Source organism: Ranitomeya variabilis, chromosome 5 (genome assembly GCF_051348905.1).
Source record: "Ranitomeya variabilis isolate aRanVar5 chromosome 5, aRanVar5.hap1, whole genome shotgun sequence".
Classification (NCBI taxonomy): Eukaryota; Metazoa; Chordata; class Amphibia; order Anura; family Dendrobatidae; genus Ranitomeya; species Ranitomeya variabilis.
In genome coordinates this window covers 255,503,899-255,528,348 of record NC_135236.1, presented here as the reverse complement: position 1 = coordinate 255,528,348, position 24,450 = coordinate 255,503,899, and the positions used below count along the sequence as shown (strand labels likewise).

The following is a 24,450-nucleotide window of genomic DNA, read 5'->3' as shown; positions in this document are numbered from 1 at the left end:
AGACATGTGAAAAATGTTACTTATTAAGTATTTTGTGTGACATATCTCTGTGATTTAAGGGCATGAAATTTCAAAATTGGAAAATTGCGAAATTTTGAAAATTTTCGCAAAATTTCCATTTTTTTCACAAATAGAAGTCATAGCAAAGAATTGTTACAACTATCATGAAGTACAATATGTCATGAGAAAACAATGTCAGAATCACCGGGATCCATGGAAGCGTTCCAGAGTTATTACCTCATAAAGGGTCAGTGGTCAGAATTGTAAAAATTGGCCCGGTCATTAACGTGCAAACCACCCTCGAGGGTAAAGGGGTTAAATGATAAATCAGTCAAAAAAATAATTATGGGCATTTGTTTACTGTTGAAAAATTGTTTCATATCAATTGACTTTTAGTATTTGACCCAGCTCCACCTTGTGGTATGTAAGATCCTTTGTCCTTACCAAATTAAGCTTTCCTCTCTCCCTTACCTTTAGAGCACACCATCCACTCTAGAATACAGTTCAGTGAGGTGTCAGGTTACATCTCCTATGGCTAGGTGATGGGAAGAAGAGTGAGGAGCATACAGAACAGTGAAACACCATGCAGACACAGGCAAATCATGGAGTAGCTTCAAGCAACTGTTTACCTCTCTCCTGCGCTGGACTCACAGCCACACAGCTCAGCTCTGCTGTATAATATCCTATTTGCTTTTGCTGCTTCTGTCCCATATGCTACAGAGAAATGCTTGGATAATGCCGTATCTGAGCACATTCGCTCATCACTAATTATGTGTACTGTTAACTGCAGTGTAGCTGAAAAAGTTGAATGTACTAGCCTCAGTGTAATACTCACCTCCTGCTTGTGCTTCTAACTGCTCTGGTTGGATGCGTCACTAGATAGAGATCAGTGAAATATTTTATGTTTCTTTTGCATCAGGAAACAAACTGAATAAAATAAAAAGTGTCCAGCTAATTTTTGCCCTGTTATGAGAAGAGCCCGGCTTGCAGGGCTTGCTTAGAATAAAAACTACCCTTATATTCCATGCTAGATTTCCAAGTGCAGCGTAGGGTCATGATGATGCAATGCATAGAGGCACAGACCATGCATTTTGCAACATGTCTATTATATATATATTCTATATAATAATAATAATAATATTTTCTTCCTTAGGTAGGGAACATGACATGTAATGGTCAGAAATCATGTTATTCCTCATGTATGTACCAGACAGCTTAGATAACAGGTACATTTTAAAGAAGCACGCCTCCTCCCATCAATGTTTTTATCCTCATGATATATTGCAGTCATCATATTATATAGCACTGTGAACTTACAATTGCTCATTTTGCCTTTCTACCCACTTAATTCTTCTCTTTTCTCTGCTCTATATAGATTCTTGTACCTGCATTTATCATTCCTCTTTTCAGCTCTTGACTCAGCGCTCCTCTTGCCTTTGACTTGCAGTGACTGATGACTCATACAGGGAAAATTGACCTCCTGTTTCTACATAGAGCTTAAAAGGATTCAGCTAGTCATTTTTTAATCATGTGGTGTCAGATCTAATGGAAAAGAGAACAATTAGCTAGGTAGAAAGGCAAAAATGAGGAATTATAAGTACACAGTGCTATATAATATGATTATTGCAATATATTAATAGGATAAACATTTTGATGGGAGGAGGAGTGCTACTTTACAGACATGTACATGCAAGATTAGAATCTGCTTACAGCATTGAGCACCTTAGTATATACTCAGCATTTAGACCGATTATAAGCCGCATGGCATTTTTCTTTCTGCTCATGTCCAAATGCAAAATTATGTATTCTGCCAGTTTCCTGTTCCCTGAGAGCAGTGCAGTATGGGAGCGCAGATCAGAGTTAAATGGTTAGGGCAAGGTCATTAGGTTACGTGTTACAGTTGAGCAGATATTTATCTAAAGGCAACGAGTTGTATCCAGCTATATATATGAAAGGAAAGAAAGACAAAAAGTCTAAAGTGAATAAACCTTATTTCAAAATATGAAATGTGTTCACAAGTGTTCTCAACATTGGAAATGGTCTATAACTGGCCACATCACCTAAATTCACTATAAAAATGTATAAGAAGGTTCCCAAAGATAATTTAGCACATGTGGATCTGCAGGGGGGGGGGGGGTGTAATGATAGCAGTCGTGTCTGTTCAATTGAGCTTGAGGGGGCCCAAACGGGACCCATATTAGAGGACTAATAATGCTATTAGCCTGTCATAATTGCCGGTTCATGTTGCAAATTTTGCATTGGATCTTGATAGATTATTGACCAAACAAATAAAACTATTATCCTAATTCATTAAAACTAGTGTTGTGCATCTCAGTCATAATAAAAGCGTTCCCCTGCAGTTAGATGCCGCTCAATGAATTAAAGGCATCTTAGATAGTTACATGGATATATAGGTTGAAAAAAGACCTGGGTCCATCAAGTTCAACCTTTCTACACCAATTGTACATTTCTCACTAATTTAACTATAATTCGCAATGTTACGTGTATCAAGGAAATCATCCAGCCATTTTTTAAAAGCTGTTATAGTGTCAGCCATTACTACCTCTTGTGGTCAGGCAATCCTCAGTCTGACTGCTCTAGCCAGAGGCGTAGCTAGGGTTTTGGTTCTGGGGGGGTGAAGCTTCTGAGTGGGCCCCTAACCAGGTAACCTTCATTACAGCTCGGTGACGTGCCCTAAGGCTATGTGCACACGTTGCGGATTAGGCTTAGGAATTTCTGATGCGGATTCTGCCTCTCCTGGCAGAAAACGCACCTGCGGATTTGTCGCGTTTTTTGTGCGGTTCTGCAGCGTTTTTTGTGCGTTTTTGCTGCAGTTTTCTTGTGGATTTGCTGCGTTTTTTACCCCTGCGGTTTTCTATAATGTAATGGGTACAAAAACACTGCAGATTCACAAAAAATAAGTGACATGCTACTTCTTTCAAACCACAGCATTTCCGCAGCGGATTTTCCGCAAAGTTTGCACAGCATTTTTTTTTCCCTTGATTTACATTGTACTGTAAATCAATTGCGGATCTGCAGCGTTTCTGCACCGCAAAAAAACAATGTGGATCTGCAGCAAATCCGCAACGTGTGCACATACCCTAATAGTGGAGAACTTCAGCAGATGACAGCGCAATTATTGAAGATAATCTCTATATAAAGACCAATATTGATATTACCGCCATATGGTCAGTGGTAGATACCAGCCCTACAGAACATATAAAAGATCAAAGAAACAGTTGCAGATAATGACTTACCACTGACGTTCTTTCTGAAGGAATCATTCACTTTTCCCGTCTTCTCCATCTGGCCCAGACCGACATTACAACTTCTTCCACCCAGGACTCGACTACAGAGAATACAACAAAGACACATTTCAAATTCATACTCCAGCCATCACCATCTATTCCCAACCTGCACAAACTCCTCATCCTGCTGATACGTCAATGCTGAGCCTCTGCTGCCTTATGTGTCTCTATTACTGCCCCTGATACCCCAATACTGAGCTGCTGCTGCCGTATGTATCCCTATTACTGCACTTACTGTGTTGTTCTCTGTAATTTCTAAATTCTAAAGCAACCCTCTAGAATATAGTAATGCCGGGTGCAAGTGCCCTAGAAAACAGTGCCCATATTTTGCTCCCTAGAAAGTAATATTGCCCTGTTTGCCCATTGATAGTCACAGTAACCTGAGTTCCCCTACAACAGTAAGTGCCCACTTTACATTTAATAATGTCCTGAGTCTCCCCCCCTTACAGCTCCCCTATACACAGTATAATGCTCTTTTATGCACAGTATAATGCCCCCTCACTGTGTAGTACCACCCACACAGTATGCTGGCCCCTTGGTAGCCCCCAAACTGTTTGATGGCTCCAACACTCTAAGATGGCCCCTTCAACGTAATACCCACACTATACGATGGCTCCCTAGATAGCCTCCATATAGTGTAATACACCAGATCGTCCTAAATATAGTATACTGCACCCCCCTAGGCAGACTCTATAGCACAAGGCAGCACCCATAGACAGACTCTATAACACAAGGCAGCACCCATAGGCAGACTCTGTAGTATAAGTCAGCATCCCCATAAGCAGACCCTGTAGCATAAGGCAGCATCCCATAGGCAGACTCTATAGCACAAGGCAGCACCCATAGGCAGACTCTATAGCACAAGGCAGAACCCATAGGCAGACCCTGTAGTAAAAGGCAGCACCCCCATAGGCAGACCCTGTAGTATAAGACAGCACCCCATAGGCAGACTCTGTAGTATAAGGCAGCACCACCATAGGCAGACCCTGTAGTATAAGAAAGCACCTCATAGGCAGACCCTGTAGTATAAGTCAGCCCCCCATAGGCAGACCCTGTAGTATAAGGCAGCATCCCATAGGCAGACTCTATAGCTCAAGGCAAAACCCATAGGCAGACCCTGTAGTATAAGGCAGCACCCCCATAGGCAGACCCTGTTGTATAAGGCACCACCCCATAAGTAGACCCTGCAGTATAAGACAGCACCCCATAGGCAGACCCTGTAGTATAAGACAGCACCCCATAGGCAGACTCTGTAGTATAAGGCATCACCCCCATAGGCAGACTCTGTATAATAAGGCAGCATCCCATAGGCAGACTCTGTAGTATAAGGCAGCACCCCAAAGTCAGACTCTGTAGTATAAGGCAGCACCCCCATAGGCAGACCCTGTAGTATAAGACAGCACCCCATAGGCAGACTCTGTAGTATAAGGCAGCACCCCCATAGGCAGACCCTGTAGAATAAGGCAGCACCCCATAGGCAGACTTTGTAGTATAAGACAGCACCCCATAGGCAGACCCTGTAGAATAAGACAGCACCCCCATAGGCAGACCCTGTAGTATAAGGCAGCACCCCATAGGCAGACCCTGTAGAATAAGACAGTACCCCCATAGGCAGACCCTGCAGTATAAGGCAGCACCCCCATAGGTAGACCCTGTAGTGTAAGACAGCAGCCCCATAGGCAGACCCTGTAGTATAAGGCAGCACCCCATAGGTAGACCCTGTATTATAAGGCAGCACCCTCATAGGCAGACCCTGTAGTATAAGGCAGCACCCCCATAGGCAGACCCTGTAGTATAAGGCAGCTCCAATAGGCAGACTCTGTAGCATAAGGCAGCTCCCCATAGGCAGACCCTGTAGTATAAGGCAGCATCCCATAGGAAGACTCTCTAGTGTAAGGCAGCTCCCCATAGACAGACCCTGTAGCATAAGGCAGCACCCCTATAGTCAGACTCTGTAGTATAAGGCCGCACCCCATAGGCAGACCCTGTAGTATAAGGCAGCACCCCCATAGGCAGACCCTGTAGTATAAGGCAGCACCCCCATAGGCAGACCCTGTAGTATAAGGCAGCACCCCCATAGGCAGACCCTGTAGTATAAGACAGCACCCCATAGGCAGACCCGGTAGTATAAGGCAGCACCCCATAGGCAGACCCTGTAGTATAAGGCAGCACCCCCATAGGCAGACCCTGTAGTATAAGGCAGCACCCAATAAAAAACAATTCTCACCTCTCTTCTTCCTTGTTCCCATGGTGCTCTGAGTTCCCGCTCATCTCCTGACAGTGGGCGCCGGGTACTGGCGTCATCGCTACCCCCTGACAGTGTCAGCGTTGGTGACATCAGATGCTGACAGGGGGATGATGGGAGAAGGAGCGCAGCACAGCGCTCCTTCCCTCATCAATGCGGTCAGCTGTATCAGCTAAATGCCGAAACAGCTGACCTTGCGATGCCCACCCGCCTGCTCAGGGACCCAATAGCGGCAGAGCAGGAAGATCGATTCTCCCTGCTCTGCTGCAGAATGTAAGCCCTCTGCCCCTCCTGGTAGCTACGCTACTGGCTCTAACTGTAAAGATCCCTTTCCTATTTAATCCTTTACGCCTTTCTTCCACCCGTAATGACTGCCCCCTGGTCCTTAGTATGGTCTTTGGAAGGAATAAGTCATGTGCCAGTCCTTTGTACTGACCACACATGTATTTGTACATGTAAATGAGAACCCCTCTGAGGTGTCTTTTTTCAAAGCTAAAGAAGCCAAACTTTTCCAACCTTTCATCATATGAGAGGCCTTCCATCCCTTGTAATGAACTGACTAACTTCTGAATATCCTTTTTAAAATGTGGAGCACAAAACTGGATCCCATATTCTAGATGTGGCCTCACCAGTGATTTAAGGGTCAATAATACATTTTATGTATATGCAGCAATAGGATTTCTCCGTCCCAGGTCCATTACTTTACATTTATCTATATTAAATCTAATTTGCCAAGAGTTTGCCCATTCAGTCATCTTATTCAGATTGCTTTTTTTATTGTACTATCAAGATCAGATTTTAGTATGCTACATAGTATGTTGTCATCAGAATAGACTGACACTTTACTCTCAATCCCATCCACAAGGTCATTAATAAAGAGGTTAAAAAGAATCGGTCCTAGCAGATCCCTGCGATCCCCACTGCTGTCCATATCCCATTTAGAGAATCTACCATTTATGACGACTCTTTGTTTCCTGTCAATTAACTAATTCCTTACTCATCTGCATATAGTTGCTTCTGTAGCTTCGGTATAAGGCTGTTATGTGATACAGTATCAAATGCTTTTGCAAAGTCCAGATAAATTACATCAGCCGCTTTACTAACATCCAGATTTGCACTTACCTCTTCATAGAAACCCAACATTTTAGTTAGATACAACCTATCTTTCATGAATCCATGCTGGTTGTCATTTATTATATTATTCTCTGCAATATATCTCTGCAAATCATCTCCTCAAAAACTTTGCACACTACTGATGTCAGGCTTACTGGATGGTAGTTACCTGGATCTACCTTATCACCTTTTTAAATATCCTTTTACAAGAGAGTCTAAGAATATGAGATACAGCGGTCTGTCAATTACTGAGCTCAATTCCCTCAGTATATGTGGATGAATGTCATCTGTTTAATTTGCTCAGATGCAATCGTACTTCTTTTTGTGTTTAATTATATCAGGCGGTAAACTTTGATTTTTGCCTTGTTGAATGATCCCTGGAACAAACAGGTCATTGGTGAATATGGATGAAAAGTGCCTGTTTAATATCTCAGCCTTTTGTTTGTCTTCTATAATTATCATGTTATTATCATTTTTTAAAGGGCCGATACCATCTGTTTTTTTCTTGTTGGCATTGATGTATTTATAAAATCTTACAAGTACAGAGACTAGATTACTTTTCTGGTATAAGTTACTCCAGTAAAGTGGTGTAACTTTTCATGAGTTAGATGAGGGGCTTAGCCAATGCTTCATTCAATTTGGCGGAGCTGGTTGGAAATGGTGTGAAAATGCAAAAAGTGACAAACTTTTTGCTCAAATACCAATTGTTCAAAAAATAGCACATTTGAGGGTGTTTTATGGCAGATAACTGGCGTAAACACCTTTATGAATTGGGCCTATTATTTTTACTAATGTACGGATCAAACAGCTAGCTCTTCTTTAGAGAACACATGCATTGTAGCTTGAATAGGCCTCAGGCACATGTCAGAGTCATTATGATTCCCTTTTATCTACTGGTTCACAAGCACCATCCAGCGGCAAATGCAGTGCCCAAAGCTCCATAGAGCTATGGACGTCCCGTGTGTCTGTCCGGGCTCCATGCAAACAGCTATATGCACAAACTTTAAGGTGCTTCTAGCTGTGGACGCTAACAGATACTTCACACTGTAAGTCTTTCTCTTTCTTACAATGATATAAGGTAATTTGAAGTTGCTATAATTGTTGATTCTTACACACAGACACAAGCAAATTCCTTCGTTTATTTATACATTTCTTATATTGCGTACCTTGAAGGTTTAGCCTTGAATTCCGTCCTTTTCATACATTTAGTTACACAAAAAATGTTCCTTCACATCTTTATCAGATTTCTCTTTTAAGATGTTTCCTGCTATGTAGTACAGCTTTATGTCTTATCCAGACAAGACGTGTTTCCCATGGTTATCATAGAATTCTTTCTCATTTTACTTAGTTGTAAGAAAGCTTTTTTTTCCTATGTGGTTAACATAATTCTTTTACACCTTATACTTTTATGACAGCAATTTTATAACATTTACCTGGAGAATATTTGAGTCTTTGTGTTACAATTGCATTTCTTCTTGCTGAGCCAAACAACCTAGCATTAATTTACTTCCTATGCATTTCACCAAAGTATGATGTTTTCCCATGTGTGTTCCCTAGCTATAATTACATTGCCTCTTATCTCCTGCGATGCTATCCCTTGAATCTTTCCCTTCTCTGTAAGCTTCTTCCCCTGTGTCTTAACCATTTTTTAATAATATTCACTTATCTCATCAAGCTCTGCTAGTGTTTCTTTGTATCTCACCAACTTTGACAGCACTGCATCTTAAAAAGCTATGGTCGCATTTCTTTACACCTCTCCCACGCTAACCAGTATTCCCAATGTCCCAGATGTCACCCAGTCACACAAGTGTTCGCATTGTATCCAGTTATAATAGCATTTCCTCTGATTTTGCCCTTCTGCGATAAGCTTCCCCCCCATTTAATCTATTTTTGACTACATTTTGCCATCTACCAGTCATGGTAACCTTCTCTTAGCGCATGATAATTCTTCCTTTGATCCACCTCCAAGGCTTTTTGCTTCTCCTTCCCATGCCACCAATGTTATCTTTCTCTCAAAGACTACCCATTTGTGCTGGCATTACCTGGTATTTCACTCCGCTGTGATGGTGCTTGCTTGTTTCCCATCCACCTCATATCGCATTTACTGTCGCTAATCTGTGATGACGTTTCCTTGTATCTCAAAGGAATATAATAGCTTTTACCCGCAGCTTACCAAGATATGAAAATGTCATGTACTGTACTTTTGACAGGGTTCACTTACCTTAGGGCTTCCGAAACCCATTATTGTGTTCTATTTCATGTTATCTTAATCTTAGCCTTATGTGCATGCTTCTAGCTGGTGTAGAATGGCATAATCTTGAAGTCCTCTGAGAAAAATTAGCCTTTTTCCTTTTTTGCAAATAGTCAGGAAATAGTATTACAACTTCAAAAGGCTGGAAAAACTTTCTTTATCCTGAAGTCTGATGAAATACTCTCAAGTCTTAAGCCTTCAGCTCTTTCTGAGAAGAAAACTTTTCCGGAGGGAAAAAGCAAAACACTATAGTGCTGCTAGATGTTGTGAGCCATTACAAGGAACCTGAGCCATTACAAGGAACCTATTACTTGAGTGCTGCCCAAACCATGGGTTGCGTGAATCAGAGAGAATATACTGTGAAGATCTGTCCTGGACCATAGCCGGTGACAAGACTAGTCCAACACCGTCCTAGGCCGGCTCCTCCTAGCTCAGCTGAAGGTGATTGACGGGTCTCTCCCATAGCTAGCAAATAACCAAAGCACTTCTGTACATAAAGTGGTGAAGTAGGATCCTATCCCGTAATTTGACATTTAAGAGACTTGTCACTCTAAATTATGAACATGAATGATTTTGAATGTAATCCAAATAAAACACAAACGTTTCGGTCAATAGGAAACCTTCATCAGTGTGCGGATTGCCCATGAACATGCACTTTAACCAGAAGATATATCCACCACCGATATCCACCGTTGGTAGCAGGAGAGAGGCGCCATATGTTTTTAGAAACATATATTCTCTGAGAAAAATATACCTGGCAACAATAATGCAGCCGGCTTTGATTCAAGCTGTCCCCAGTTTGGTAACCATGAAGGTGACAAGTTCCCAATAACTAAAGCCTCACACATCAACTCAATTTTATGAATTAAAAAAAGGCAACTGTTTGTTTAAAAAAATATATTGAAAAAGAAGTTAAGGAATACCCCGAAATGCGTTTTTATATTTGCACCCAGCTAATATTGCTAGAACGGTTTGTTACATCGGTTCAACCATACAAGAACAGTAACGTATTCATGTTATGGAAATACAATTTGCAGTGTTCCTATTCAGTGTTTCCATGTATCAGGTCTGCAGTCACTACTATACTTTTGTGTAAATTGAACAACCTTGTTGTGGAAAATGATGTACAACTGAACAACACAAGTACAAGCAATGGTGAAACTGTGGATCGTGAGTAGTCTCAAGTACATGTGGCAGTTTACATTGTCTACACTGCAACACAATTTAGCCATACCAGTGTCCAATATGCTCTCTACTATTATTATTATTATTATTATTATTATTATTATTGATCGCTATGTTCATGATGTGATTCACCTTACTTAGATCGGTTATGTAGAGTTATTTGCGAGGGCCCCATAATAAGAAACCTTTTATCGCATATTAGTTTTTTAAATCTTTGGACTGGAGATAAGTTTTGTTTTGCCTTATGAGTGTTTTTATTTCAATGTTGTGCATTTAATTGTTTTAGCTTTAGTTATCTTTAGGGATGTCATTTTTTCTTCAGCTTTCTTTACGATACTTCAAAAATCCCTGGAAAAACGTATGTTCTAAATATTACAAAATAAAAAATATTAACAAAAGCAACTCTAAGAAATTTTGCATAAATTTTGAACTTTCTTAAAAAATAAAAAGTGTGTAAAAGAATCCCCAATTGGTTTAGATGAATGGGATTCACTAAATTTGAAACTGTTAGCTTACAGCCCCATATACAGTAGACTACAGCCAGACAATACTGTCAATATTGGTGGGATCAGACAGACCTACTGTATGTGTATGGGAGGCTCCCAACGCATGCCCTTTATTAAAGATTTTTGTCATTTTTTCTGCCTTGCTTGACACTTTTATAAATTGTCTAGAGAAGGAATTAGTATTTGTAAAACACACCAAATTCGTTACAAGAGTAATCCAGTTTTTCAATGTGAAAAATAGTCAAGTCAACGAACACATGATGTAAAGTTAAGGCTAGGTTCACACTGCGTTTACAGCAGCCCGTTCAACACATATGGTAACGGGCTGCTGTAAACGTAAGTGCCGGTATGGCAGCACGATAGCGCAGATAGAGCATCTATCTATCTATCTAGCGGAAACGCTGCAGCCCGCGTCTCAGGATCCATCACTCAATGACGGCACATGGCTAGCGCACGCCCATTGTGGGCCTGCGCTAGCGATGTGTCTGACATTGGACTCAATGGCGGCGCTAGCGGATTACGTTACACCACGTTATGCCGCGGTGTAACGTAGTCCGTTTAACGGACGGGTTCAACGCAGTGTGAACCCAGCCTTACAATGTAAATGACATTTACATCAGAATTCTAGCATACTGCAGATATCAAAGAAGCACTCCCAAGATTTTTTTTTATTCCCTAAACCTGTCTGAATTGGTATGTAATCTAGCATAAGTGCAATAAAATACTTCCAGCTCGCAGTTTTCCCAGTATCCAGTGCCACTCTGACCATCTTTTCTCTTACGTGACTTAAATTCTGTCTCGTCGTATCACACTGGGGTTTATATATGTGTGACGCTTTTATAATATAAGCCTATGGAGCCTATTTCTGATGTTCTATAGACTGTTCACACATAAATCCCAGTGTGATCCGGCGAGTTGGACTTTCAGTCACGAGAGTGAGAAGTGGACCAGTCAAGCGCTGGAAACTGATGAAGACAGTGATCAATAAGTATATTAATACATTTACACCATTTTACAAATACATTTAGACAGATTTAGCAAATAAAATTTTTCTGTGATGCTCCTTCAAATTTGCCCCATTTTTTTATTTCCCTTAAGATCATTTTGGATAATAACTTTGAAAACACTAGATTTAAGCTCAAATGTTTTTACTTCTACTTTGACCCAAAATGACAATTAAAGAGAAGCTGTAGCAGCCTTTTTCTATTTTATCCAAGAGCAGTATAATACAGGGCACAACAATCTGGTAACATGGATCTGTCACTTATTAGGCTGTATTTTGTAGTTTCAATACAATCAGTATTTTATCACCAGGAGATTATCACTATAGGACTATATCCCACGTACAGACCAGTCAGGCTAATCGGTGTATCCCCGCCCCCACCACTGATTAGCAGTTTGCTGACAATTCACAGTGCACACAGGAAGCTGTTCATCATAGGTGTGGGCCTGGTTATACAGAGCACAGAAGTCTTAGCGCTGCTACATCTACAGCAGACAAAACAAGGATGCTATCAAAATCTGCAGCAAATTAAGTTTAATCATAAATACTAGAGTGCTTGTTGTCACCCTGGCTAGACTTGCTTTGGCAAGCCAGCACTTTCAATCACCAGCGAGGAATGTGCGGGCAGACAAAACCGGTGGGTGGAACAGTGCACTGAGCCTCTTGGCCATACCGAGGGTAGAAGACTGATCACCCTAGTTAGTATGATTGATTAAACTTCACCTTTTGCAGAACAGATGCAGCTATTAAAAAATGAAAATAGCAGTTTTAATAGAGGCTACTGGCCTAATTTATCAAAGCTTTTACACCAAAATTCTGGCATAAAAAACTCTGAAGTCACATAATTTTGGTACAACTCAAGGCTGCCCTAATATTTTGATTTTTGGCATTCGCATGCCATTTTTGCCAGGTCCGTCAAAGTGGGCAGTTGCATTGGGAAAGGCTATTGCCACTCATTAAATTTATGATGAGCTGCGGCATTGGCTACACCACAAACCTTAACCCAGCAGTGACTGGAGTAGGATTTGTGGCGAGGCACAGAAATGTATACCACTTGTCAGTACACCTCTTCATGAATCAGGAGCATCTGACTCCATCACACCCCCTCATCAAGACCAACGTGAACCAATCTGATTTTAATGAACAGAGCCCTATATCTCCTAAAAGACTTTGTATTAGTGTATACTGTCAGTTTGGGTTGACAACTTCTATTGAAATAGCCAATTAGATCCATGGAGCTAAAGTCATCATTCATAGACAAAATGGTAATGCCATCTATACATACAGGGTAAAGGGTTCTAAACTTTGAAACATCTTTAATAGTGATGAGTGAATATACTCGTTACTCGAGATTTCTCGAGCATGCTCGGGGGTCCTCCGAGTATTTTTTAGTGCTTGGAGATTTAGTTTTTCTTGCTGCAGCTGAATGATTTACATCTGTTAGCCAGCATAAGTAAATGTGGGGGTTGCCTGGTTGCTAGGGAATCCCCACATGTAATCAAGCTGGCTAATAGATGGAAATCATTCAGCTGCGGCAAGAAAAACTAAATCTCTGAGCACTAAAAAACACTTGGAGGGCCCCCGAGCATGCTCGAGAAATCTCGAGTAACGAGTATATTCGCTCATCACTAATCTTTAACTTTGTTCCCAATATAAATATATCTAGCTTACAGTATTTCCAAAGGTACCCAGCTCTTCAGCTATCAGCAGCAGTACCTGACTATGGGAGAGCTAGCTTCGCTATTGCAATGAGTTAGTCAGTCAGCACCTTTCATTTACATTCAGTGGCGTACCACCAATGGTGGCAGGCCTGGGGCCGGCAATCGGGCTCATGAGCCAATGGGCCCAGTGCCAGTGCCAGCAACAGGTTCCCCATCTGTCATCGCATGTTCAATAGAATCTAGTGGAAAGTAATGATGAAAGAGGGAGAGTCAGCTCCGTCATTCTTCATTGGCATCTGAAACTTCAGCGCAGCGTTTGCGATGATATCACTACATGTCGCATGCTGTGTTGTGATGTGCATGCGCTTCAGAACACTCACTGCAAAGTATTGATCTTTAAACAAAAAAAAATCACTGAGTACATTAACGTGGCCATAATACTGTATGGACGACTATGGGGAATGTATTATACTATATGGAGGACTAGGGAGTACATTATACTATATAGAGGACTATGGGGAGTGCATTATACTGTATGGAGGACTATTGGGTGCATTATACTATATGGAGAAATATGGTGAGTGAATTATAATGTATGGAGGAATATGAACAGTGCATTATACTGTATGGATGACTATGGGGTGCATTATACAATATGGAGAACTATTGTGAGTGAATTATACTGTATGGAGAAATATGGAGAGTGCATTATACTGTATGGAGGACTATGGGATACATTATACTGTGTAGAGGACTATGGGGTGCATTAAACTGTATGGAGGACAATGGGGTGCATTATACCGTATGGAGGACCATGGAGTGCATTATACTATATGGAGGACTATGGGTGCATTATATTATATGGATGAATATGAGGTGCATTATACTATATAGATACTACATGGAGGACCATGGGGAGTGCATTATAATGTATGAAGAACTATGGAGAGTGCATTATTTATACTACATGGAGGACTATGGTGAGTGCATTATACTGTATGGATGACTATGGGGGTAAATTATACTATATGGAGGACTATGGAGGTGCATTATACTATAAGGAGAATCATGGGGTGCATTATACTGTAAGGAGGATGATGGGGTGTGATACACTATATGGAGAACTAGGGGGTGTGCATTATACTGTATGGAGGACTATGGGGTGCATTATGCTATATGGAAGACTATGGGGAGTGCATTATACTGTATAGAGGGTGCATTATACTATATAGAGGACTATGGGGGTGCATTATACTATTTTGAGGACTATGGGGTGCATTAGCATACCATTATACTATATGGAGGAATATGGGGTCCATTACAGTACATAGAGGGCTACAGGGGGACAGTTAAAATATTTGGATGGCTATGTAGGGGTCATTATGATATTTGGAGGACTATCTGGGAACCTTTATACTTTATGGAGGACTATGTGGAATGCACTACGCTGACAGACACAGCAAACCTTCTTGCCACAGCTCGCATTGATGTGCCATCCTGGATGAGCTGCACTACCTTAGCCACTTGTGTGGGTTGTAGAGTCCGTCTCATGCTACCACGAGTGTGAAAGCACAACCAACATTCAAAAGTGACCAAAACATTAGCCAGGAAGCATTGGTACTGAGATATGGTCTGTGGTCCCCACCTGCAGAACCACTCCTTTATTGAGTGTGACTTGATAATTGCCAATAATTTCCATCTGTTGTCTATTTCATTTGCACAGTATCATGTGAAATTGATTGTCAAACAGTGTTGCTTTCTAAGTGAACAGTTTGATTTCACAGAAGTTCGATTTACTTGGAAATATATTCTGTTAAGTGTTCCCTTTATCTTTTTGAGCAGTGTATATATATATATATATATATATATATATATATATATATACTGTATATATATATATATATATATATATATATATATATATATATATATATATACCGTATTTTCCGGCGTATAAGACGACTGGGCGTATAAGACGACCCCCCAACTTTTCCAGTTAAAATGTAAAATCTCCTTAAAAGTCGGGGGTCTTCTTATAAACCGTGTCGTCTTATAGGACCGGTAACTAATGTGCCTTTTGGGGGGGGGGGGGAGTGGGCCTGATGATGACGAGGGGGCGTCTCACAGGAAAGTGAGTATCCCCCATTACCTCATTGTATCGCTGCAGCGTGGGGTCTCTGCTGGGAGCGGCGGCTGCTGCTCCTCATTGTGCAGCGTGGGTGCTGTGCTGTGGCGGCTCCTCTTCTTCAGTGTGGGGCCTCTGTGCAGCTGGGCGGCGGCGGCGGCGGCTTATCTTCAGGCAGTCGGGGCTCCTCCGGTATCTCCTTAAAGCCCGGAGGCCCTGCCGGCAACTCCATCGGTGCAATGCAGTGGCCTTCAGGAACATGGCCGCTGCTCAGATTCAGATCTCGTCCCGAGATCTCGGGAGACGAGATCTGAATCTGAGCAGCGGCCATTTTCCCGGAGACAGCTCCATTGCTGCTATGCGGTGGCCCGGCCGCTGGGGGCTGCGCATGCTCAGATTCAGATCTCTGAATCTGAGCAGCGGCCATGTTCCCGGAGGCCACTGCATTGCACCGATGGAGTTGCCGGCAGGGCCTCCGGGCTTTAAGGAGATACCGGAGGAGCCCCGACTGCCTGAAGATAAGCCGCCGCCGCCGCCCAGCAGCATTGAGGCCCCACACTGAAGAAGAGGAGCCGCCGCCCCACGCACAGCACAGCAGCCGCCGCCGCTCCCAGCAGAGACCCCACGCTACAATGATACAATGAGGTAATGGGGGATACTCACTTTCCTGTGAGACGCCCCCTCGTCGTCATCAGGCCCACTCCCCCCCCACCCACCATATACACCCGGCAAGGCGATACCCGGCGTATAAGACGACCCCCGACTTTTAAGATGATTTTCAGGGGTTAAAAAGTCGTCTTATACGCCGGAAAATACGGTATATACACACACACAGTACAGACCAAAAGTTTGGACACACCTTCTCATTTAAAGGTCTTTCTGTATTTTCATGAATATGAAAATTGTACATTCACACTGAAGGCATCAAAACTATGAATGAACACATGTGGAATTATATACATAACAAAAAAGTGTGAAACAGCTTAAATTATGTCTTATATTCTAGGTTCTTCAAAGGAGCCACCTTTTGCTTTGATGACTGCTTTGCACACTCTTGGCATTCTCTTGATGAACTTCAAGAGATAGTCACTGGGAATGGTCTTCCAACAATCTTGAAGGAGTTCCCAGAGATGCTTAGCACTTGTTGGCCCTTTTGCCTTCACTCTGCGGTCCAGCTCACCCCAAACCATCTCGACTGGGTTCAGGTCTGGTGACTGTGGAGGCCTAGTCATCTGGCGTAGCACCCCATCACTCTCCTTCTTGGTCAAATAGCCCTTACACAGCCTGGAGGTGTGTTTGGGGTCATTGTCCTGTTGAAAAATAAATGATGGTCCAACTAAACGCAAAATGGATGGAATAGCATGCCGCTACAAGATGCTGTGGTAGCCATGCTGGTTCAGTATGCCTTCAATTTTTAATAAATCCCCAACAGTGTCACCAGCAAAGCACCCCCACACCATCACACCTTCTCCTCCATGCTTCACGGTGGGAACCAGGCATGTAGAGTCCATCCATTCACCTTTTCTGCATTGCAGAAAGACACGGTGGTTGGAACCAAAGATCTCAAATTTGGACTCATCAGACCAAAGCACAGATTTCCACTGGTCTAATGTCCATTCCTTGTGTTCTTTAGCCCAATGATGTCTCTTCTGCTTGTTGCCTGTCCTTAGCAGTGGTTTCCTAGCAGCTATTTTACCATGAAGGCCTGCTGCACAAAGTCTCCTCTTAACAGTTGTTGTAGAGATGTGTCTGCTGCTAGAACTCTGTGTGGCATTGACCTGGTCTCTAATCTGAGCTGCTGTTAACCTGCGATTTCTGAGGCTGGTGACTCAGATAAACGTATCCTCAGAAGCAGATGTGACTCTTGGTCTTCCTTTCCTGGGGCGGTCCTCATGTGAGCCAGTTTCTTTGTAGCGCTTGATGGTTTTTGCCACTGCACTTGGGGACACTTTCAAAGTTTTCCCAATTTTTCAGACTGACTGATCTTCATTTCTTAAAGTAATGATGGCCACTCGTTTTTCTTTTGCTTAGCTGCTTTTTTCTTGCCATAATACAAATTCTAAAAGTCTGTTCAGTAGGACTATCAGCTGTGTATCCACTAGACTTCTGCACAACACAACTGATGGTCCCAACCCCATTTATAAGGCAAGAAATCCCACTTATTATACCTGACAGGGCACATCTGTGAAGTGAAAACCATTCCCGGAGACTACCTCTTGAAGCTCATCAAGAGAATGCCAAGAGTGTGCAAAGCAGTCATCAAAGCAAAAGGTGGCTACTTTGAAGAACCTAGAATATAAGACATAATTTCAGTTGTTTCACACTTTTTTGTTAAGTATATAATTCCACATGTGTTAATTCATAGTTTTGAAGCCTTCAGTGTGAATGTACAATTTTCATAGTCATGAAAATACAGAAAAATCTTTAAATGAGATGTGTCCAAACTTTTGGTCTGTACTGTATATATATATTCTATTCTAACCTGTCAGTGTGATTTTATCTGTATATCTATATATATATGTGTGTGTGTGTTTTGATGAATATTTCCTTTGAAAACGATGTGTAAATAACATAGAGAACTGCTGTATGTCAAAGCTCATGTGAAAATTGCATTGCAATCGGATAGCAATCGCACTGCACTCGAATGTAAATCGAATGCTAGGTGTGAAAATCGCATTGTGCTCGCATGACACTCACATGGCACTCGTCCGTTTTTTCGGTCCAGGTATCGGAAATGTTTTTCTTTCTCGCATATGGGTACGTACCCTTAGTAAAAGATTTAAATATCTTTAAAAATGAAAATATATTAATAAAATTGATATATTTATATCAGATAGTTTATTTTTTCGTGTACAAACCCTTTAAGGCTCCTCTGGTTATTAAAGCTATTTATATATTAACATATTTCTGCACTAGCACGATGACACTAATGTATATAACTAGCAATGTCACTAATAAAACTGTGGAACAGTTTTACTTTGTGTGGCAAATCAATGGGAGAGATGACATTATAAAAATTATTTACTATAACATTTGGTTAATTTTCATCTGCACGTACTACTTTATGCAGGTGATGTCCTTAAAAAGGTTATCCACTACATTCACATTGATGGCCTATTTTTATGACAGGTCTTCAATATCTGATCAGTCGAGGTCTGACATCCAGCATCCCCGACGATCAGCTGTTATCGGTGTCAAAGGAAGTACTCACTTGCCAAGCTGCTCCATCTGCTTGTAGCGGCTGCCGCATGGTAATGCACATCCGCCACCTATTGATTTGAATGTACAATACCAAGCTCCGGCCACTACAAGCAGACGGAGCAGCTCGGCAAGTGAGTAATTCGAGATGGTGGCCGCCTCCGACACTGATAACATCCGATTGGTGGTGGTGCTGCATGTCGGACCTTGACCGATCAGACATTGATGACCTGTCCTAAAAATAGGCCATCAATGTAAATGTAGTAGACAACCGTTTTAAGAATTTTAGATGAACTATAGATGCTACTATCAGTGTCAGAGACAAGGTTCATCTCTCCAATCACAGTTATTCATAAATACTTTGCTGTAAAAATGCATTGATAACCTCTGACTGCAAATAAAGTGGTGTTCTCAACCCTCTTTGGGTCTGACTGTTGTAGTCCCCAAGGATCCCAAGAACCATGGCTCTGAAGAACCCTGGCTAAATGGAGCTTGTGGTCAATTGTCATACTACTGCAGAATTCATTCTTAATGTGAGCACCGGAGATTCTGCTCTTAGAATGAATAGAGCGGAAGTGCACATGATCGCCTCCACTACATTTAGCCAGCAGGCCTTGTTCTTGGGATAGCTGGGGACTGCAGCAATCTGTTTAATTTGGAGAAAATCAATCTGGCAATATAAATTAATGTGTTTTTCCATTGTATCTTTACGTTTTTGCAAATGTATTGGGGACATGATTTTGTGGCATTTACTAATATATAATTATTACAAGTTCTCCTGCTCTTGTAATACTTGTATATCAAAAAATAAATTAATGCTCCCAACATATTTATTAAAATAAAGATCAAGTGTTCATTCCCTTTAATATTTGAGACCAAATCGACAGAGCTAATGGTTCACTGATCAAGTCAAGTGAATCAAGTCATGCTTGTGCAGATGTGTAAAGTGCTTAAAGAGTAACTAAACTTTTGGATAATTTTTCATAATTTTTTATAAATGTTTAATTCTGTACAGATTGTTGCGAGTCCAAGCCCTGAGATTCCACCGATTGCGCAAAAGACCTTTTAGAAGTGCACAACTCACGAGGCAGTAGTGCACAGCGCACGCCGGAGCACATGCAGACAGCAGAGTAAGAATTCAGTAGAGATCCATAACCATCCTATGACTTGCATAGGCATACTCTGGTCTGTGCACTCACTTAGATAGGAACTAAGCAGCATAGTCCTAAGGTTTTTTGAGTGACACATACAAAATTATTGAAAAGATTAATTACTATTTAATTGTATCTACTTTTGTTTATGATTTTTTTTTTAAATGTATAAATTTATACTTTGATTAACATGTATACTCTATAAAACCTTAATGCCTGCTGCTTAGCTTAAATGTCAGCAGCATTTAATCCATAAACTCCAATTACCACAAAACAGACAGCACAAAATTGTCATTTTTAAAATAAGATAACTTTTTTGGAGTTTTTACAGTTTTTCTTTAATTTTTTCCATAATATTGTTATTTATTTTTTCATAAAAATCACAGGTATTGAAATCAGGAGAAGATACAGAGGTCAAAGTTCATTTTAAGTCTCTTGGCCTCCCTCACTCAACACCTTGTGCTTCCCTCTGTAAATATTCCAATTCTTTTTTTTTTTATTATATTCTTTGAACACAACCTGGTCTCATAAAGGCCATATCAACAAATGTATTGTTGGTATGGACCAGAGGGCATTTTTTTGAGAGCTGGGGAAGTTTTGGGGATAAAACTCACAAGGTTAAAAGTGCAAAGGTCATTCCCCAAACATACAAAGTCCATGGATTGAAAACAGCAGGATAAGGAATCCCTGTTACCATTGCTTCCCTTAAAAAAGTCATGTTGCTTGTATTTAAACAGCTGTGTAGAGAGAAGGTAGGATGAGAACAGGCTTCGTGCATTCCACAAACTGCCCAAATAACTCCATCCCTCACCTTCCCCAGTGCTCAACCAATATCAGATCATCTTCATATTAAACTTGCGGGGTGCATCTGCAGAGGAGAGTCCAGCATCTGACTTTCGTGGCACATACTCAATCTCAATGTTGTGTTTGGTGTTTCCTTTGCCCCTGCTCCAAAGAAAAAGAAGGACCAAGCAGAATAAAACCACCCCCAAGAAGGATATAAAGCCCATTGTGGTTGCAATAATTAAAGTCTTAATATCGAATGGGAACGGTACACTTGTTCGAGTGCTGTTGACATCACTTTCATTCGGCTGGTTTGAGATGAAGGCAAAGGTCTTATTGGGTTGGTGAGGCCAATCTGGAGAATAACTGCGCACATGGAGATGAGCTAATGAAGTATCGTTGCCACCAGCATTACTTGCCACACAGTGGTAAGTCCCATTATCTTGTATCTGAGCATAACGTACCTCCAAAGTTCCATCTGGAAATACAGTCAGACGCCCATTGCTTTTGCTAGTGATGAAAGTCTTTCGTGGGGACTGCCACAGTATGGTTGGTGGTGGATCACCGTCAGCCCGGCAGAAAAAGTGTACAGTATGACCTTCATCTACATGTACAACTTGTGGACTTCGGTCCTGGATTCGTGCACGTCGGCAAGTAAAGTAATTAGGCTGCAGGACATCAGGAAAATCTTTAAATTCCTTTCCTTGTACATATTCTGGGCTGGAACAGGATGGCTGTTGTTTATTGAAGTTGAGGCGCCAACGACGCCGGAAGATCCATAATAGGCGGCAGTCACAAGCTAGTGGGTTGTGATCTAAAATTAGTGCCTCCAGATTACCAACAGAATGGAAGGAAGATTCCTCAAGTGTACTGAGAGAATTGAAGGATACATTTAGTACTCGCAAATGGTTAAGACCTCGAAAAGCATAGGGTTCCACCACAGTCAGTTGTCCACCTACCAGGTGAAATTCCTGAAGTCTGAGTAACTCATGCAACATAGATCCCTCCACAGATGTTATGGGGTTATATGAAAGATTAAGAAATCGAAGGTAAACAAGATGTCTGATTGCCACATATGGTATACTGCTCAAATTGCAATAAGTAACAGATAGAGAAGTTAAATTCAACCCGTAGAGGCTATTGGATGTCATTGTGTCCAAGAATGGCCAATGCGATACCTCTAAGTTTTTCAACCGAAACAACCTTTTGAAAGAATAGTCACGGATGACATTAATATTCAGGTACCTTAGCCGTAGGGACATGAGACCAGGAAGGTGGGACAAAGCTTCTGTGGGTACCAAAGTGAGGTTACATTTTTCCAATGACAGCTCTTCCAGACTGTTGAGTCCACGGAAGGCACGGTGAGTGATGTATACCAAATCATTATCACCAACTTCCAGAGATTTCAGGTTATACAGGTCCTGGAACATGTCATCCAGAAGAATAACAATTTTGTTCTCACTAATATCAAGTTGTGTAAGGTTACTAAGTCCTGTAAATACACTTTGTGGAATGAGTTTTAGACGATTATTTCGCAGCCCTAGGAATCGTAGATTGAAGAGACCATTGAAGGCGCCTGGTTCAATGGTGGATAAAATGTTCTCATTAAGTTCCAACTCCTCCAAATATGGAAAGGCAGAAAATTCGTCCTGATTGAGTGTCTTGATGCGATTTTTGCTTAGGTCCAGCAGTCGTGTATCTGTGGGGATGCCTTCAGGAATGGTAAGATGTCTTTTACGATGGCAGAGAACTGATCGATCCTGAGCTGAGCACTCACAGCGTTGGGGACAACCTGAGGCAGTGCCAGACAGGTAGGAGCCCACTATAAGCAACAGGATGGGACACAGGCAGGGTGGCAGCGGGAGAATCATACTGGACCTTTGACTCACCTAGAAAGAAAAAAATAAAACCTATTAGTGCATACATAACAAAAAATCTACATTAACAATTCTTAATGGAAAAGTAAGCATTTTGCATAAGATAGAACATTGGATTCTACAAATAAGGGAAGGTTTACACAAGCATATTAATGCCGTATTTTTTTGTCCATATTATGCCAAATTTCCAGCCCAACTGCAGGTCTCGTAATCCGAACTACAAGCATCATAGGCCCAAAACCGTTGTGTGAACCTTCCCAAATTAAACCTTTTTAGGAAAGTAAACTGAATTGCTTTTGACATTAATTTTGAAGAGATTTAAAGTAAAGTAAAAGTTGAAAAGTTAATATTTGTTTGAAAATATGACATTATTTTAGATGGCACCTATCTATTTATAAATTAGGATGAGCTGCAAGGTTTTACTATAATACATATTTATGTAGAAGCATAGAAAGACAAAGAGACTGGCTGTTGCTCAATAGCTGATGACTGGCTGGAAATTATCAAAGATGGGCTGCAGTTGAAATGACATTTGGTCATCTGTTGATTTGATACAGGATTATTGATACTTTGTTCACTCATGGAAAAAATTATAATAGTCATTAAAATCAACAGTGATAAATTAGATCCTGGAAACAATATGACAACACTATTATTTATCTACCAAATAGATGGAAAGCTGTATAAAAAAAGGCTCAAACATTATGTAAGATATAAGAAGGACAGGAACTAAGCAGTTTACACATTAATCTACTTGCAGGGTGTCTGCTGGCTGACAGGTGCATTTAAGTACGTGTGGGTAGTGTAAGGACTCATTCAGACGTTCATTGTTCATATACGAGTTCTATGCTTGTTTTTCACAGATAGAATATGTACCCACTGTAATCTATGAAGTTGTTCACGTCTGTGGTTTTTATTTTGAGGACAGTTATTCAAATCATGGATCAACATCAAAGTCTACGTGTCCGTAAAAATCTTGGACAGCACCCAGATGGCATCCATGTGTACTGTCCGTGATTAACATTGTAATGCATAGGAGAAGCTTTGTAATTTATTAACTTTCCCATACGAAAAAATGAAACACTGAACAAACACCGATAAAAATCGAATGAAAAACACTGACGAAACTGGACCATTTTTACATACCAGAAAAATCACTGATGCCTAATTGAGGCCCTCACAAATCTGATGCACGGCATACCCAGATGTAATATCCAATCAACTCCACAACGTCAATGTTTCTTTATTTTCCCTTTGGTATATGTTAGGTGATGGCCAAGTTGATTTCACTTAACATTTCAGGTGCCTGTAAATCATCGACTGTTTCCCGGCCTTTGACGCAGGCTTTCAAGCTAAGCCGGTATCTTTCCCCGCACTTGACGGGTGTTAACCAGTTAAATGCCACTGTCAATCACTGACCGCGACATTTAATATTTTCAGACATTGATTCCATCTATCGGCGCTCTAGTCACGTGATCACGTGGCGCTGATGGGTTGTCCTGACAGCCGGGGGGCTGCTGAAGACATAGGAAATCACCAATCGTGATTTCTGCTATGTATATCACAGCTTCAAGTCTCCTAAGGGGTCTATTAAATACAGTAAAAAGTAAAAAAAAAATAGTTAAAAAAAAGACAAAAATTAAAATTGCCACCCTTTTGCCCCATTAAAAAAAATATATATACACATATTTGGTATAGCGCGTTCAGAAATATTCAGTCTATCAAAATATAAAATAAATTAACTTGATGGGTAAACAGCGTAATGAGAAAAAAATTAACATGCCAGTATTATGGTTTTTGGTTGCCACAACATTGCAATAAAATGCAATAAAAGGCGATCAAAACATCGTATCATCCCTAAAATGGTATCAGTAAAAGCATCAGCTCAGGGCATAAAAAATAAGCTCTCACACAGCCCCAATTCCTGAAAAGTGAGAACGTTACAGGTCTCACAAAATGGCAACAAAAGAAGGAAATTTTTTTTTTTTTTTACAAATTTCTGATTTTTTTTCAACACTTAAATAAAAATAAAACTATACATGTA

General features: G+C 41.0%; 1 protein-coding gene across 3 annotated transcripts in view; it reads right to left on the bottom strand.

Moving 5' to 3' along the window:
- Window positions 1–20,045: 20,045 nt before the first annotated feature.
- Window positions 20,046–24,450, bottom strand: part of LINGO1 (leucine rich repeat and Ig domain containing 1) — a 576,922-nt gene continuing 572,517 nt past the window's right edge. For 2 of the 3 annotated variants that reach the window (XM_077264082.1, XM_077264083.1), the window contains one exon: window positions 20,046–22,418. In XM_077264082.1, the coding sequence (XP_077120197.1) occupies window positions 20,580–22,400 (1,821 nt within the window). In that variant the 5' untranslated portion in view covers window positions 22,401–22,418 and the 3' untranslated portion in view covers window positions 20,046–20,579. The remainder of the gene's footprint in view (window positions 22,419–24,450) is intronic. The other variant, XM_077264084.1, reaches the window with a different exon arrangement.